The 17,398-nt window shown below is 49.6% G+C and overlaps 3 protein-coding genes across 3 annotated transcripts in view; 1 reads left to right on the top strand and 2 right to left on the bottom strand.

The window, feature by feature from the left end:
• Positions 1-423: 423 nt before the first annotated feature.
• DHX33 (DEAH-box helicase 33) lies at positions 424-9,588 on the bottom strand. Its single transcript, XM_030462658.1, is given in 15 exon segments — positions 424-2,064; positions 3,491-3,577; positions 4,401-4,562; positions 5,123-5,229; positions 5,232-5,255; positions 5,792-5,823; positions 5,825-5,881; positions 6,285-6,357; positions 6,360-6,443; positions 6,809-6,920; positions 7,553-7,741; positions 8,590-8,756; positions 9,392-9,469; positions 9,472-9,546; positions 9,549-9,588. Coding segments are annotated over 15 exon segments (1,581 nt in total). The 5' UTR covers positions 9,574-9,588; the 3' UTR covers positions 424-1,755.
• Positions 9,589-11,329: 1,741 nt separating this feature from the next.
• On the bottom strand, positions 11,330-17,215 carry DERL2 (derlin 2). Its single transcript, XM_008501910.2, has 7 exons — positions 17,103-17,215; positions 16,597-16,662; positions 16,257-16,330; positions 15,722-15,815; positions 15,078-15,273; positions 14,449-14,539; positions 11,330-12,266 (listed from the first exon to the last, which is right to left on the bottom strand). The coding sequence occupies exons 1-7, from the start codon at positions 17,193-17,195 to the stop codon at positions 12,161-12,163; spliced, it is 720 nt and encodes a 239-aa protein (XP_008500132.2). The 5' UTR covers positions 17,196-17,215; the 3' UTR covers positions 11,330-12,160.
• The window catches only part of MIS12 (MIS12 kinetochore complex component), a 2,335-nt gene continuing 1,710 nt past the window's right edge, over positions 16,774-17,398 (top strand). Inside the window, exon 1 of the mRNA XM_030462543.1 lies at positions 16,774-17,398. This exon is cut by the window's right edge and continues 92 nt beyond it. The gene's annotated coding sequence lies outside the window, so the exon portion shown is untranslated.

The following is a 17,398-nucleotide window of genomic DNA, read 5'->3' as shown; positions in this document are numbered from 1 at the left end:
GAGCATCAATGCCACCCCACAGCATCCACCCCACAGCATCCACCCCACCTCACAGCATCCACCCCACAGCATCCACACCACCGTACAGGATCCATACCACCCCACAGCATCCACGCCACCCCACAGCATCCACCCCACCCCACAGCATCCACCCCACCCTACAGGATCCATACCACCCCACCACACGTGTCACCCCACAGCATCCATGCCACCCCCTCAGTAACACCCCACCACGTTGACACCACATTAACATCATCACACAAACACCTCAGACTGCCCCAGTGAAGTCATTCCCACAAGAACTGGGGAATGACTGGAACTTTTCCCACAAGAAAAGGCTGGGAATTGTACCTGAATCTCCTGTCAGCATTTCTTCCATCCTCACAGCTTTTGTGCCACACAGAACAATGCTCCCAACTTGGGTTTTTGCCATGGCTTCTTTATTTTGGGAAAAATATACAAATTAGTTCTAAACAAACACTCACCCCCCCTTGCCCTAAAAGGATGTCAGTTGGACTGCCCAAACAAACTGTGCACACATACTCCATTTTCCCCTACAGATGCAGAGTCTGTAAACCCAAGACACACATCTTAACAGGGCTTTGGTAATTCCCTGCAAACTCGTGTGAGTGAGAACAGCTGAATAGCTGGGTACTCCTGAAATACCAACACAAAACTGGAGCCTTCTATACAGCCAGGATGCATTTCCACTGCCCCCCTGCAGACATTCTGTGTCACCCTTCCCAGAACAGGCTGTGAGAGGGGTCCCTACCTACCTGAGTTCACTGGGTACCTACTTACCCTCGTTGGGAGACACAGATTTGCAGATCAGCACGAGTGGCATTTCAGTCAATAAAAAAATAAACTAAAGGACAGAGTTTTCTGAGGGGAACACAAAGCAAGCCAATCCTGGAGGCCAAAGAAAAGGCATCTCACAATGTGTTGTGTAACCAGAAAGGACTAATTAGTACATGCCAGATGCAGGTTGTCCCCACAGGTCACCAGCAAAGCCAGCAGCTCTCCCTGAGCAAAAGGAGTTTGACAACAGCCATGATGCAGCACTATTAATCTCATAAGTTTTTTTTTATTAAAAAAGAAAAGTTGCTATTTGAAGGATACAAGGCCCAAACACCACAATCCCACCACAGTCCATATAACCTAACCCCATGTTACACTGAGGGTAACATGGTCTGCAGAGCAGCTTCCCCACCCACACCCTTTCAGACACCTTTTATTCCACTCACCCAAAAATCTGTATAAATTCCTACAAATTATAATACACTGCATATGATAACTACATAGTACTACATATTATTAAATTACTAGACTGCTGAAACTGGAGTTCCCTCTCCCAGAGAGGTATTTAAAAAATACTTAGGATATCGTTTAGAAACTACCTACGTTTTTCCCACTACCACCTCACAGTGGCAATATAATAACTCCACTTTCTTTCACATTAAAGAATAGACTTAGTGGCACTATTTTCTTAATTGCAGTACTTAAAAAGACAACTAGGTTTGGTATTGCCACTTTCCTTCACCAGGAAGAGATCGGTAAATGGCAGAGAAAAGAAGAGACACTAATGGTCAATCTGAGGTTCTTGACAACGCCAAGCTCCAGCCTTCCAATGGAAAAACCAAAGCATAAACTGGGAGGGGGTCGTGGGAGGCAGAAGGGGAAGAAACACCAGAGCAAAAGGCACAAACCCTTGATGATTCAAGAACCTTTAAGGCCATTCAGTCCCTCAAGCAGAGGTCAGTTCTTGGCTGTGCGGAGCTTCCTGCGGAAGTACTGGGGCGCTGCCTCGTACAGCCACTCGGCATCCACCACGCACAGGTCCCTCATGTAGCACTTGTTGGTGTGCAGCAGCCCGTTGTACACCACGCAGGCTGGCTTGCAGTGGAAGAGAACAGAGGAAGGGTGGATATTCACCACCTGGTGGGAGTCCAGGGTGCTGTAGGTGCCGTCTGGCTGCAGCTCGGCGGCGTTCATGAAGAGGCTGTGAGCCAGGCAGCGGCGGACGCTGCCGGTGTCGGAGCGGGAGGACTCGATGGGCATGGAGAGCTGTTTGGCAGCCAGAGAGACAAGAGGGAGTCAGGGGGGTTGTGCAGCCTCCAGAGGGACACGTGGGCCTGTTTTGGAGGGATTCAGAGCTCAGGGAATATTGCCTGAGAAATTCCTGCAAGCGTAGGGAATGTAAGGCGGCCAAGAATTAGCGCCGGTAGAGGCTGGGAAGTGACTGGCTTGGGAGCAGCCCTGAGGAAAAAGATTTGGGAGTGCTGGTGGGATTAAAAGTTCAACACAAGCCATCAGTGTGCACTTGGCAGCCCAGGAAGCTGGACCAAGATCCTTGGCTGCATCAAGAGAAGCGTGGTCAGCAGGCTGAGGGAGGGGATTCTCCCCCTCTGCTCTGCTCTCCTGAGGCCCCACCTGGGGCACTGCGTCCAGTCTGCAGCCCCTGTCACAAGAAAGCCAGGGATGTGCTGGGAAGTGTCCAGGGAAGGGCCATGGGGATGCTCAGAGGGCTGGAGCACCTCTCCTATGGAGACAGACTGAGAGAGTTGGGGTTGTTCAGGTCTGGAGAGGAGAAGGCTCTGAGCAGACCTTAGTGTGGCCTTCCAGTGTCTGAAGGGGCTACAAGAAAGCTGGGGAGAGACTTCTGAGGATGTCAGGGAGTGACAGGACATGGGGGAATGGATTCAGGATTTAGACTGGATGTTAGGAGAAGTTCTTCCCCATGAGGTGGTGAGACCCTGGCACACGTTGCCCAGAGAGGTGTGGAAGCCCCACCCTGGAAGTTTTTAAGGCCAGCTGGAGAGGGGTCTGAGCAGCCTGAGCTGTGGGTTGGGGGTTGGGAACTGGATGATCTTAAGGGCCACTTGCAGCCCTGAAATTCTATGAGTCTATGAATTCAGCTGGTGTCAGGCTTAATTCCATCTAACAGCAAGCAAAAGAGCTGCAAATGGAGCAAGTCTCTCCCTTCTAGAAGTTGAGTTTGAGGCCAAGGAGCCTTTGCAGGAATGCCAATGGTGGCTCCCATGCCATGTACAGACCACAAGGAATTCAGCAGCAGCTCCCACCCTGTGCCTTTCCCCTGTGACAGGAACAGTGTTTGTGTGTGAAAGCTGCTGGTAAATTCAAGGTGCCAGAAGCCAGCCAGCATGGGCTGCAGAGACTGACATCGCTCAGTGGCACACACAGCTCTATCACACTGCACTAGAGCAGCAAAATTCCTTAGGAAAACCTGAGCTTTACCTGGTCAGCCTCTGGCTCCCCTCCTCTCCTCTTGATGCACTGCACCTGCAGCTCTGAGATTCTGGGATGCAGCTGCAAAGTCAGGAATTCTAACTAGCATTTTATAGGAGGCTGAAAACAAAGCCACGTTTTCTCACTCCCCTGGTGTCCAGAGCACAGCAAAAATCAGTTTGGGGACAAACAGAAAAACATGAACAGGTGAAACAAAGACACATCACAGATGGCAACAAGTTACCTTGACACAATGTTCCTGAGTTGAGCTCTGACATCTGACACAAGCAACATGTTCCTGCTGTTTCACAAAGTTCTCTTTGCACCATTCCTGCAGCAGAGACACCAGCAGTTAGAAGGGACAGTTTCATCACCCAAGAACAGACAGTCTCTGGATACCATGAAAAACAAAGTCCTCCAAACACAAATCTTTCTCAGAGCAAGGTGCCAACCCTTTCCTTGTCCCTGTTATCTACCCCCTAAGTGGGACAATGTCTGACTACATCCCCTCCCCACAAGTGCCAAGGAAACAGACGTTGTTGTTCTCTTCCACTCAGAATCACTCTGCAAGGTCACCAATGCTGTGAAAAAAGCACTTGTTCTTCCCACAGGTGGTGAAAACAAATCATGAGGATAACAGATGCTGCAAGGGACAGGGTACAGGAGTCTTCAGATCCACAAATCAAACCCACGAGTTTATAGGGTGGGATAAATCAAAATCTGCTTGTAAACATACTCAGTGTTTCTTGCCATGGATCCTGCCCAAAGCCATGTTCTAGAGGATGTTACCAAGGCGAAATCCCAACACGTTCTCCCACTCCCATCCTGTTTCCAGCTGGATGCACGGGGAGGTTTAGAGCTGAACAGAAGCTTTGGATATACCAGTTGTTAATGCTACAAGCTTTCTGAGGGGTCCTTCTCAGCCAACTTGAACAGCTTCTCCCAGTTACCCAAATTGTAAAGGCAGAGATGAGCCCTTCTTCTCCTCACTTGCAGGTTCCACTGCCAGGATGGCAGATGGTGCAGTCCTCCCCCCTCGCAATTCCCAGAATCAGAGGCTGAAGACGGTCCTTACCTTGTTTGCACAATTTGGAACCATTTCTGAAAGGGCCCTGGTAAGATGACTGAGCAGGAAATGAGGTGATCCCCCTCACTTGGAGAATGAATTTTCTCCCTGACAGATATGGCACTTTCCGTCCCTTGCGGCGCTGGAGTGCTGGTAGAGAGTACACTGTCCACTGCCTAGCAGTGCCGATCGAATGGTCCAGGATCATTCCTCTGTGCAGTGGAGATGTTTGGGGGACAGGCAGGATGGTCTGCAAATCACAAAACAAAACTGATTTTGGTCAACCAAAACCAGACTTCTCTGCCACCAGCAGCCCAGGAACTTCACTGAGCATTGTTTAGGATAATTCCATAAACATCTGGGCCTTGAGGCAGTTGTATATCCTCTGATGGGCCCACCAAGCACATTTAGCAGCAACTGCCATGCTTTTCCTGACTGGCCAGGTCATACAGAGTACAAACATGGTGAGTAAAATCAATTACAGCAGCAAACACATCACAGAAGTGCTCAACAGTGCTGCCAGGAATCCCAGAAACTGCAGGGGAATTGGTCTTGTTTCAGTGTCAGAGATGCCAGAGGAAAGAAATCACCTTTTGAAACGACTCCCTGAATTACAAGACAAATGACAAGCAAGCCTGCACAGCTGCTGAAAATAAAGCTGTGCTTCACTAATGAGACTGCAGATAAACCAGCACAGCAGCAGCCACCCCAAATTCCAGACCTTCTTTAAGGAGCTGGAAAGAGAAATGCCAATAGTACTGGGAAGAGTACAGAGAGAGAAATTAGCCAGGTTTTTTTCTGTAATTTTACTTTAGAGAACTTTGGTTCCAGTGGAAAGGCTGCCATCTTTCCTTCCAGGGGGGGTCAGGACAAACTGATTCTTCCTTTCTTGCTTCCAACAGCTCCCAGCAGGTCAGCTGCTCAATTGCTGCTTGGATAGCATCTGCTCAAAGCAAGGAATCCAGGCTGTGAACATCACTAGCAGGGATCTGAGCATCACCACTGCCTCTCTCCTGGCCAGAGAGAAATCAAAGCCTCAAGCTGTGGGTTATGTTATCCCCCCTCTATCCAGTGGGACAATAATTTTTCCCAATTTAAAGCAGCAAAACCAGAGGCAAAACTAAGGCTGCCATCTATATAGCTCTGAGCAGATGTTGTGAGAGATTCTCTCTGGTTTTCCCTTGGCAGTTAAGGCCCAACTTCACATTCTTTATGTCTCAAAACTGCTCCCTGCTCTGGCAGCTGAGCTCCCCAGCTTTCTGTTCTTTAACTGTGGCTGCTCTGATGGGGCTGAGCACAAGAAATGAAGCAGTGACATGAACCTCAGATGTATCTGGACCAGCAGAACAAGATTGCAGGAGACAGCTCCCCTTCCCCAGCCCTCACCTTTATCTATCTGGCTGGCCTCAAAAAAAAATTTTCAAGCAATTTCTCATGACTCATTTGTAATTTTTTCCATTTTTTTTTGTGACCACTTACCAGGAGATGGTTTGGACATGAAGTCAAAGGTAGACATTGGGAATTTCTCAGGGCCAGGGAGCTTGAAGCATCACACTGGCCAGGTTACACCTGCAGAGGCAGAAAAAAAGCTGAGGTTGGATTGTTCTCCTCTCCCACCTCTTTTTTTTTTTTTTTTGCTTATAAGCTGAGCTGGAGTCCTCAGACCTGTGCTGCAATTTGACAGATCTAGTCTAATGCTGGCTGGTGAAGTTTTACTTCCAAAGCCATGAAGGGTAAGAGGCAAGTCCAAGTTTTTGGAGGAGAGTCAAGAAAACTTGCTCCTGCTTGTCTGGAGCCCAAACGCCACCTGAGCAAATGCCTCCTGGTTTTTCTGCTTAATCTCCAGAGTTCATTTTAAGGAAGAAGTCAAGTGTAGATCCAGCTTTGCTGTTCAGTTTAGGCAGTTCCAGCTGCAACAGCACACACAGGAGGTGTGGTGAGAAGCGTGCTGGTAGCAGGGTTCTTTTCTCACCTCTGTATCTCAGGAACTGTCATTTTGTCAAACTTCTCAAACTCATCCTCTGTGTAGAGCCGGTAGCAGACCCACTCTCTCTCCCTGCTCTCCTCCTGCCGCTCTGCCAAGCCTGAGCCTTTGACACCCTCTGGACTGCCAGCACTTCCAGGCCAATTTCTGTGCATGGAAAAGCATCATTTCAGTCACCTTCTGCATAACAAACAGCTTGGAAAAACAAAACTTGGATATTAATGACAAAAAATCCCATCCCACCCAGCTCAGGTTTTGGGTTCAACCTTCAACCCAAGGCAAGAATCATGCACTGTGCCCATTAAGAGATCTGATAGATTTTTACCCCTGCATTGCTGGTGCTTAAAAACCCCACAAAACAACCCAAACCCAAACCCCCACACCTAAACTTTCAGAGGTTATTTTAGACAGTGCAGAGGGGGTTTGAAATTAACTCTCAGTGGGGCTCATTGCTTCTCATAACTTGTACAGAACTGGGAAGAATCCCTGCACTGCCCCTCAGAACTCCTCACCAGGGCTGTACTTCTTTGCTTTGACCATGCCTGTGTCCACAACATACTTGATTCCTGTGATGGTGATGGAGGTCTCAGCAATGTTGGTGGAGAGAATCACTTTGCGACAGCCCTGGAAGGAAGAACCAACTCAAGTTGCCACCAAGAAATCACTGTTACTTTCGGCAAGCTGTGTGTAACTGTAGCCATGTCCTGCCTGCTAGGCCAGCTCTCCTAAATTAAAATAATCTCTAGTTCTTGATCAGTTTCTAAAACGTGTTCTTAAACCTCTTGCAACAAGGCACAGGACAGCTGGAATCAAAATGTCTTTAAACCATGTTGGTTTCATGTTCTGTAACAAGATCTGAAAGCTTATTGATCTGCTGGAAAGGTAACAGAAGAGCCTGAGGCAGCACAAATCCATTTTCTGACAGCCCTGTGGAACACACCCTGGTTTTAGCTCTCTGAGGATTTGGCCCTGTAGCTTTTTTGTGATAAGGACATAAAATCCTTATGAAATAGGATAAAATTTAATTCCTCTGCCCTTTTCACTCCCCTTAATCCTTTACTTCCTTTTATGGTCCTGGATGACCACATTGCATGCATCTGATACACACATCCCAGTTGCATTATCTGGCATCACACTGGAACCATTCAGCCTGAAGCCAGTGCACACCATTAATACCAGCACAGAACCACTTCAAACCCCTGAAACTTTTCCATCTTCCTTCCAAGCAAACAAACTCATCCCTCAGCCTCTCTCACCTTAGGGGCAGCCTGAAAGACACGGAGCTGTTGGCAGTAGGGCAGGGAAGCATAAAGAGGCATCACTGCCATCTGTGGGCAGCCCTCGGGGAGGTGCTTGGCAATGTCTCTGCAGGTCTTGGTCATTGCTTCAATTTCTTCCTGACCAGTCAGGAAGACCAGGATGTCCTGGGAAGAGGGGGCTTCCTGCAGCCAGAGGAAAAAGCAAGTGAGGAGTTAGGATGTTGGGATAGGGTGGGAGAGTTGGACTGTAATGAGGGGGTGTCCTGACAGCAAAGCAGGTAAGGAAAAAGAAAAGACACACGTGGTGTGCAAGGTGTGAAGTTCCTGATGGATTCTCCAGAGGTGAAGGATAAGCTGTGTGTTTCAAGACTGAGTTTTAATGGGTGGAGGAATAATCCAAGGTCCCATGAGTATTTCATTAATTAACTGCCCAGCACACGCACACAGGAGAGCCAGCACACACTCAGACACAAGTCACTAACTACACAAAACTCAGGAGAGAGAAACATTTGGGTGTTGGGTATGAGTGGACACCAGAGAGCTCTGCTCAGCAGTTCCCTTTCAACCTGTACCTGAAGTCCCAAAATCCCAACAACAGCAGCACCCTCAAGGCACCACATGCAGAGTAGCTAACAGCTTAAATTAATGATTTAACCACCTGGCAGTTTGCAATCAAACATTTAGTCACAAAATGCCTATTTTTAACAGACCTCTGCTTGCTCTGAGGCATGACAGCACCTTAGAATCATCTCCCTGCCACCACAAGCTTATGCCTGGGTTTCCCACCAAAGCTCTGCATAGTTGACCACTTCCAATCCTTCTATTTCTGGAACAACACAGCAGTTGTCAACCCTTTCCTTGAGCCAGTCCAAGTCACGATCCCAGCATGCTCCCCAGCTATCCCTTCTCCTGCAGGAGACCCCTCTGACTGCAGCAGCACCAAGCTCAAACCTCATCCTGTGCCACAGGAACCTCTGAGCCCTCTGACCAACAGTCCATGGGGAAGCAGAAACCTGAGGGGAGGAACCATACTGGTGGATTTGGAAGACAGAGACCAGTGCTGCTTGGAGATAATCACTCTGAGGCTGCTTGGTGTAGAGATCTGGATGGGATGATGCTGCCGGCCTTCTAAATAGAGAACTGAGCCCCATTGAAGTACTGGAGAACTGGTCAACATCCATGGTAGCTGACTGATGATCACCTTCAGTGGGAGCAGAAGCACTGCAGCTTAGACCCCTACCTGTCAGAACCAGCCAGCAGCTTCCTATGACTGAGATTTATGCTCAGAACAGCAAAAGCAGAAGAGTTTGGGACTGAAGGGAGTGATGTTTCCTTGTTAAAACCCTCAGGTCTGGTACCACCCAAGCATGATGTGTTGGTGTGATAAAACAAGCCAAGATTTCTTCCAAAATTTAACAGAAAGACCCAAGTTCCCACAAAGCCAGGCTGCACATCTCTGTTGAATGACCCAGTGCCAAGTCCCCTGGTGCCTTCCCCATCAACCCAGCATCCTCACACACCTCACTGTGTGCTCACATCAGTTCTTGTGCACCTGGCACACGTGTGCCACTCCTTCCCCACTCTTCAGCACGTTCTGCAGCTGCCAAATAAGACAGAGAGCACCTGGATCCAGGCTGCCAAAACCTCCCCCATCAAGTCCATAGCTCCCACCCAAGGGGCTCTTATGAAACAAGGCAATGAGGAGGTGACCAGGGGCCTCGTTCAGACGTGCCATGTGATGCCCACACATCAGAAGTTCTACAGGGGTTTTTAGGGACAGGAAACCAGCCGGGGAAATTCCAAAGGCTCTGGGGAAAGCCCACCCCTGCCCCTCACTGTCATCCCAGGGGCACACACACACCTTCAGTGGCAGTTTGCCCAGTTCCTTTCGTTTCTTTTGTGCAGCTTTCACCACCCAAAGAGCACATCAGTATGGATTGTCCTCTCGTGGGCTTCATCCAGGATGACCACACTGTACTTCCTCAGCAGGGGTCCCCAATAGCTTCACGGAGCAGCATCCCATCCGTTGAGACTTGATCCTGGTTTCCTCAGATGTGAGGTCATCAAAGCGCACGCTGTACCCAACCTGAGGCAGTGACCAGCACACAAGGGACAAAGTCACCTGCATCTGCCACTGCCATCCCACCACAGGGAAGGGCAGCAAAGCATCTCTGCTGAATGCTTCAGCCAGAGCCAACCAGAGCTCCAGGGAGACCCCAGAAAATGTCAGGCTGTGTATTTGCAGTCTGTGAGCAAATCTAACCACCCACCCAGAAGATGCTCTCAACACTGTACCCCAAATGGCTTTTTCTCCACCAGAAGCTCACCACAAATCCCCCAGCTTTCCCCTCCTCCCTCCCCTGCTAGAAGCCACTGCACGCCCTCCAAAGACTTTATGCAGGGGAAGTCTTTTTCCTGCCCTTTTCTCTCACAGCACACTGCTCTCTCTCCTGGATGGTCACTTGTGATACAGGGAGCAATGGGATCTTTTGCAATATTGCAATTCCAGTATTTTTTTTGTTTGTTTACTCATTAACCAGCATTTTTTTCAAATGGAGGAACACAGAAAATAATCAGAACACCACAGAGGTGTAATCAAACATGCCCCACGTAAGAACAGCACTAAATGATTATCTTTTACCCCTGGGGCTCTTTTTTGTCTCACTCAGGAAAGTAACAGTCCCACCAACACTTGCAGCACTAAACCAGCTCTCTGAAGCCTTAGTCAGGCAACTCACCAGCTTCCCCAGCTCTGTCCTCTTCTCATCTGACACCCTGGTAGCCAAGGATATTGCAGCCACTCTGCGGGGCTGGGTCACAGCAATGATGCCTTGGCGGCCAATTCCTGCTTCATAAAGGTACTGAGGGATCTGAGTGGTCTTCCCAGAGCCCGTTTCTCCTAAAGGAACATCACGGGAGTGGATTACTCCTTCCTGTAAGAGCATCTTCAAATGAAAGGTCCCGACTCATTTTTTTTATATTAACTGTGCAGCACATTTCAGGATGGGAGACTGCAGACAGGATGAGGCTGTTCCTGCTGAGGGGACCCACTGAGAGACCCCACTGAGGGAAACCACTGAGGAACCCCCTAAGGGACCCCACTGAGGGAACCCTCTGGGACCCCCCCTTAGGGAACCCACTGAGGGAACACTAAAGAATCCTCTCTTAGGGAACCCCTCTGAGGAAGCCACTCTTAGGGACCCCACGGAGGGACCCCCTCTGAGGGATCCCACTGAGGGAACCAACTGAGAGAACCCCTGAAGGACCCCTCTGAGGGACCCCTCTTAGGGAACCCACCGAGGGAACCCACTAAAGAACCCCCTCTTAGGGAACCCCTCTGAGGGATCCCCTCTAACAAACAGCCCTGAGGGAACGTCTCTGAAGGAACCCCTGAGGCCCTGAGGCCCCCCTGAGAGACCCCCCTCAGGTACCCCCGCTGCCTCCCCGCAGCCGTCTCCCCCCTCTCCCTCACGCACCGATGAGGACGGCGCTGTCCAGGGCTCGGAGCTGGCTGAGCAGGGGTCCCCGCGCCTGGAAGATGGGAGGCTGCGGCGCTGTGAGTCGGGGTGCGAGGTTCCGCCGGGGCTGAGGCGGAGCCGCCATGTCCGCCGGGACACGGAGCTCCGCGCCGGCACCGCCAGCCTCAGGCCCCGCCCCCGTGACGTCACCGCGCCGGCGGCGTGCATGGCGGAGCATGATGGGAGATGTAGTCCCGGGAGGGAGGAGCTGGAGAGTCCGGAAGTGCAGAAAGGATCAGAAAGATGGTGACAAAACCATCCAGAAGACGTTTTATTAGCTGCTCATCTGAGATAGTTGTCATCTGAGAGCAGATGAGATATTTGATACGTTTTCTCCCCCCCGCCCTGTGCTCCAAGTCACTCAATAACTGCTGGAAGTGTGCAGGTGTCAGGGGATTGTGCAGAATTCTGTTTCAGACCCAATCCTGGTGGTTTGCACACAGGATTTTTTTGGGGAAAAAGCCATCAAAACATTGCCTCAGCCTGCAGGAGTGTTCACGCAGAGGCACATTCCAGAAACCCATCTGGCAAAGTGAAACACCTGCCTTATGCTGCACGAGGTGTTTTTACAGTTCAAACAAGACTGGAGACAAAAACATCTCAGATTCAGAATCATTTTTCCACTGAAAGGACTTACACTTCCAATCATCTTGTAGCTGTTTTATCCAAGAATAAAAAAATGAGTTGAAACCCCAAAAGTTGGTTTTGTCCCCTTGTAAAGTTTCCCATATAATTTTCCTGTATCAAATAACTTGGAAAAAAAAAAAAGGCTTTAAAAATGACTTTAAACAAGTAATCTCAGTCTTGTTAACTGAAGGTGAACAGGAGATGGTTTCCCAGTTTTAGGTTTTTTTTTTTGGCTCCACTGGATTTAGTATTTTTCATTACCAGCACAATCAATCCCCAACCTGGGAAAGAAACTGGTAGGCCTGGAAGTGTCTTGGATCAGACTGCCATTTCCTAAAGTTGCTTGTATTCCAACCCACAGAGCACCAAGAAATGTCCCTTCTGCCACGGGAATGAGAGTGTCCCAGTCTGGAGCTCCACCCAGGTCAGTCTCTCCAGTTGGGTTTGGCACAGACATGTTTTAGCCTCCCAGACGTTGTCCTTCTCCCCAGGCAAAGCCTCTGGTCTTTCTTACTGGCAAGGGATTGTAATTTGGATCATCTTCTGGTGTGTCAAATATTGCTTTCCTGCAAAGCAGAAAACAGATATTTTATTTTATTTTATTTTATTTTCCCCTTCAGCAGGTACTCAGCATCCTCCCTCAGAAACAGGGATCTCCATTTAGGAGCCAGCTGCAGGAAGGGCTGGAACCCTGTGCTCAGCTCTGGTGAGGCCACACCTCGAGTCCTGTGTCCAGTTCTGGGCCCCTCAGCTCAGGAAGGAGCTTGAGGTGCTGGAGCAGGTCCAGAGAAGAGCAAGGAGGCTGTGAAGGGATCCAGCAGAATTCCTGTGAGGAGAGGCTGAGGGAGCTGGGGGTGTTGAGGCTGGAGAAGAGGAGGCTCAGGGGAGACCTCATCACTCTCTGCAACTCCCTGAAAGGAGGTTGGAGCCAGGGGGGGGTCAGGGAGGTATCAGTGGGATAAGAGGGCTCGGACTAAAGAATTTTTTCCTAATATCCAACCTAAACCTCCCCTGGCAGAGCTTCAGCTCTGCCAGGGGAGGTTTAGTTGGATATTAGGAAAGGATTCTTTGCAGAGAGGGGTGATCAGACACTGGAATGGCCCAGGGAAGTAGTGGATTCTCCGTGTCTGGAGATCTTTCCAAAGAGCCTGGATGTGGCACTGAGTGCCATGGGCTGGGAACCACGGGGGGAGTGGATCAAGGGTTGGACTTGATGATCTCTGAGGTCCCTTCCAACCCAGCCCATTCTATGATTCTATGAAGTTCAAATTTCACTCCCAGTGCTCAGGCAGAATTCCATCCAGCTAAGGGTGTTCTCCCAGGGAGCAAAACATGAAAAGCTCAGAACATTTTGAGACAGGGAGAAAAAATAAGGGTTGAATAGAGGCAGCATGATGTCAGCCTGAGAGGCAGAGGTGACAACCAGAGAACAGTCTGCACCTGGGACAAGGTCAGAGGCTTGGGTTTCCAGCTTTGGGTTTTCCAAAAAGTTCTGCTTAACCTTGGAGGCCACTGTGCCCCTCTCAGAGTTAGTTTTAGAGGTTCTGCCTCCCTGGATTTGTTTATCCAGAGACAAAAATGCAGCAGGTTCTTTAAAACAACCAAACAAAACCATCAGGAGCCAAACAAAACCATCAGAAATATACATAATATTTCATGTATTTCATTACATGAAATAAAGTGTGTTAAACATGACAGATCTCCCAGTGGGCAAAGGGATCACTTCTCCTCACCAGTGGCAGGCCATGACAGAGCTTTCAGAACAGGAAACAAGAAAATACCAGGGGTATTATAGGATTACAGCTATGACAAAGAAAATTAAAGCATCCAGGGGAAAAAAAAAAAGGAATCCACTTTGAGAGCAGCCAAGAATCACAAACAGTTTTCTGAACACAGACAGGGATTTAACTGGCAGCCCAAAGCCAGGCTGACACTTTTTTCCAGGGGAAGAGGTTTCTGATGGTTGCTCCAAAAGCCTTCCCACTGCTGCTGCACACAGCACAGCCCCTCTGGGGGAACAGGCAGACTCACAGACACCCTGACTGCAACCCCTGTCCCCAGCTGGGTGTGCAGGATGTCAGCCTGGAGCTGCCAAAGCCAAGTTACAGCAGGGCAGGGCTGCACAAGGGCCCTGGGAGGGAGAAACTTCCCTGCAGCCACCACCTACCAACAACCTCTCTGCTCCCCTGTCCTCTCCAACAGGCAATGGCCCATCAGCTAAGGCAGGCACAGGGCTCAGTGTGGCATCTGAATCACCCAGACCAGCTCAAACTGAACAAAAAGAGATTCCACCCAGCTCCAGGCAGTCCCACAGAGCTCAGCTTCCTGTGTCTCAGCTGCCTGCTGAGTGACATGAAAGCTCTGCACTACACACACCCAAGCCTGCTGCTACAATTGTGTAATGAGGATGATTTACAGAGGAAAATTATTAGAGATTACATTAAACACCTCACTCACTCTGTTCAGACACAGTAGGACCCAGACATGCATCTCTGGTGCCACCAAGAGGCACAACTCCCTTCACAAAGCCTGACAAAGGCACCAGAAACCCTTTAGCCCTTGCTTCTCCAGCAGAATTTAGTTTCTGCTTGCACAATCCTGAGCTCCTCCTCCCCATTTTAACAACACAAGTTAAACAAAAGAGCAAGTACAGACACACCACATCCTGTCTCAAGCTGCCTAAGTTACCAGAAGCTGAACTACAAACACTTTTTCTGCATTTGCTCCCAATCAGACACCAATACTCACAGGACTGAGGGGGTTCTCAGGAGCCTTCCACCACCAGGCTGATTGGGAAAGACATCCTCTAAGAAGAAATATATATGTCCTACAGCAATGCCTAGGATACAAAGAAGAGCAAAAGGCTGATTTTTTTTCAGTAGTTCTCCTTTACAACATTCAAATGCTTCACTGCTTTTCAGGAAAACAACAACAAATGGGGATTCTTACAGAGAAAATAGGGTAAGATAGAAGTAAAACAAAAGTGAAGGATGCTGAGGTCAGGTGAGAAGCTTAAGTTATACTACAAGACTTTAACCCAAGTAGAAGTGCTTGTTGTTATTAACCTGATGTTATGGTCTTATTAGGGTGGATAAGAATACTAATAAGAGCTACTTCAAGAGTCCAATGGTCACAATCAGATTGTGTACCCAGGCTGACTGTGAGCAGTAAAAAGCCAAAGCATCAGAAGCTCTTTTCATCCGTTTTACAAAACATGCTACAGCCTTTAGAAGCCAGAAAAGCCTGGTGTAAAACACAATATATAAAATAATACATCTGTTAGAGCAACACCAAGGAAAGGCATTTAGCCCCTGGGTTTTTCTAAGTTTTGTGTTTCCTGTACAATACTAGCAGGGGTGATTCCTGCTGTTGCTTACCCAGGAGATCCACAATGATGGAGTTCCCCAAAAGGAGGGAAAAGCCCATCAGTACCCAGGGTAGGAACGGGGCTTGAAAGATGAGGAGACCAAAGAAGTTCATGCGGACGTAGGGGTTCCGGCGGCTCCAGACGTACACCAGCATGATGGTGAATGCCTGGCCCAGGAAAACCAAGTTCACAAACAGCCCAAAAAGCTGGGAGAGGCCAGTTAAGGAAAGCAGTGTTCACCACGGAATGGTTGGGAGCTCAAGCATGAGCAGAACCAGAGAGCTTGGCCTCCAATCCCAGAGTTTCCATACAAACCCTACCCCCGCGTTCCCAGGCGCAAGGGAACCAAACCTGATCAGACTCAACACTTACAGCAGGAGCTTGAATCAGGAATAATCCCTTCTAACTGCACACTTTAGGATTAAATCACACCAGCAATTTCTCTCAGCGTAACCTGAAAGTCTCTCCCTATCTCCTTTCCATGATCCCACGAAGCATTCAGAACTACTTCAGCAAAAGCCTGTGACCCCTCATCCTAACAAACTAAGTTACCACCCAGAGCTAAGGTGAACGTGCACCTGGGATGGTTTTCAGTTCTCACTCACCAATCTTCAGCTTCACTAAAGTAGTTTGGGGTTGAAAGAAAAAGGATACAGTCATTAAAAGTCCTCCAAAAAGGAACATAAATACAAAATCTGCTGTCCGACCCCGGAAAGAGCCTTCCTCGAGCATCCGGCAGTAACGGTATCTGAGCTCACAGGTCAGGAAAACTGGATTGGGAACGGGTTTAAAGAGAGACCCAAGAGGAAACTCCTTTAATTAGACATCAGCTGAGATGTAAGGGTTGTGTCAATTGACTGCAGCTCTCTGGGTGCCTCAGCAGAGAGGCCCCAGAATGAAAAAACAGTGAGGTGGAATTTTGTCCCGCGGGACAGAGCCGACCCGAAGGAGCAGGATTGTCCAACCAAGTCAGAACACCCCAAAATAAGTGACAAAATTCTTCATAACTCATGAGGAAAATCCTGCTGATGTTCCACTGATGACCTCAGTGAAGATGGCATGGCTCAACTCCCAGGAACTTCATGGTGGAGCAGAACTGAACCTTTGCCTACAGGCAATGCACAGCAACGTGCCAGGACTCGGGAGCTCTGCTTCCCAAGGGAAGGAAACCAACTTGAGAAAAGGATACAAAAAGATCATGTTAAATAAAAAATTAAAGCCAACTGGTCCAAAGAACAAGTAGTTTGTGATTAATCGCCATACCTGGGAATGAGACAAACACAAAGAGTTTAAACTTGGCAGCTTATTGTTGTGGTCTAAAGAGAAAAGAAAATAAAAACCTTACTGATACCTCCCTCACAATCAAGGACTTTGATAAGCTTGTTAAGAGGCAGTGATCAGCACTTTATGTAGAACTGATACTGAAAGTCACAGTCACCACACTTGAGTTTGAGAAGCTGAGCACTTGTAAACTCAACGGTGCCCTTTAAAAAAACAAACCAACCTCCCAGACTTCAGCAAACACTTACTTGAAAGTGCTTAAATATTAATTCAGGGTTGAAATACAGCTGGAAGGGTGTGATGAGTTCTAATTGCTGGAAAAGAAGAGAACGCTGGATGCAATCAATACAGCGAGATAAAACCTATAGACGCCCAGACAAGAAAGTCCCTCCCGCCTGTGCCAGGGAACTCTCAGCTGGCACATGGACCTCCCTAGCAACCCCGCACCTGGGCAGCCTTCCCCGCTAACACCGACTGGGGCCTCTCCTGACGGCAGCTCCCGGGATGGGCTGGCAGGGAGTGCTGCTCTCGGGGGATCACACAGCGCTCTGGCAGGGCAAGGGATCCCTCCCAGCCCCTTCCAACCCGGCCCGTGACACTTCAGGACGGGGCAGCGCTGAGGGGAACAAACCCATCCCTGAGGTACCGGACGCAGCTCCCCAGCGCACTCCTCCCCTCAGCCCCCTTCCCCCGGCCCTGTGAGGCTGGGGCGGCTCGGCACAACCCCTCCGGGCCCTGAGGAGGCGGCACTCACCACGGCGGCGGTGGTGAGGACGCAGGCGGTGGTGTAGGCCCTGGTGACGGGCGGGACCTGCAGGTACTCCTGCCGGAAGGTCTGGTACGCCATCTTGCCGCCCCCAGCCCCGCCCCGCCCGCCCCGCGATCCCATTGGACGAGCAGGCCCGCGCTCACTCCGGATTTGCCCCGCCCCTCCGGAATCCGCGGCGCTCGGTGATTGGGCGGTGCCTCTGCCTCGCCGACGCTGATTGGCTGCCGCCCTGAGGGGAGTTGGAACGAGGCGGGAAGCGGCTGAGGGAGCGCGGCGGACGC

This window comes from Calypte anna, chromosome 19 (genome assembly GCF_003957555.1).
Source record: "Calypte anna isolate BGI_N300 chromosome 19, bCalAnn1_v1.p, whole genome shotgun sequence".
NCBI lineage: Eukaryota > Metazoa > Chordata > Aves > Apodiformes > Trochilidae > Calypte > Calypte anna.
Note: the sequence above shows the minus strand (reverse complement) of the source record. Positions and strands in the feature narration are given on the sequence as shown.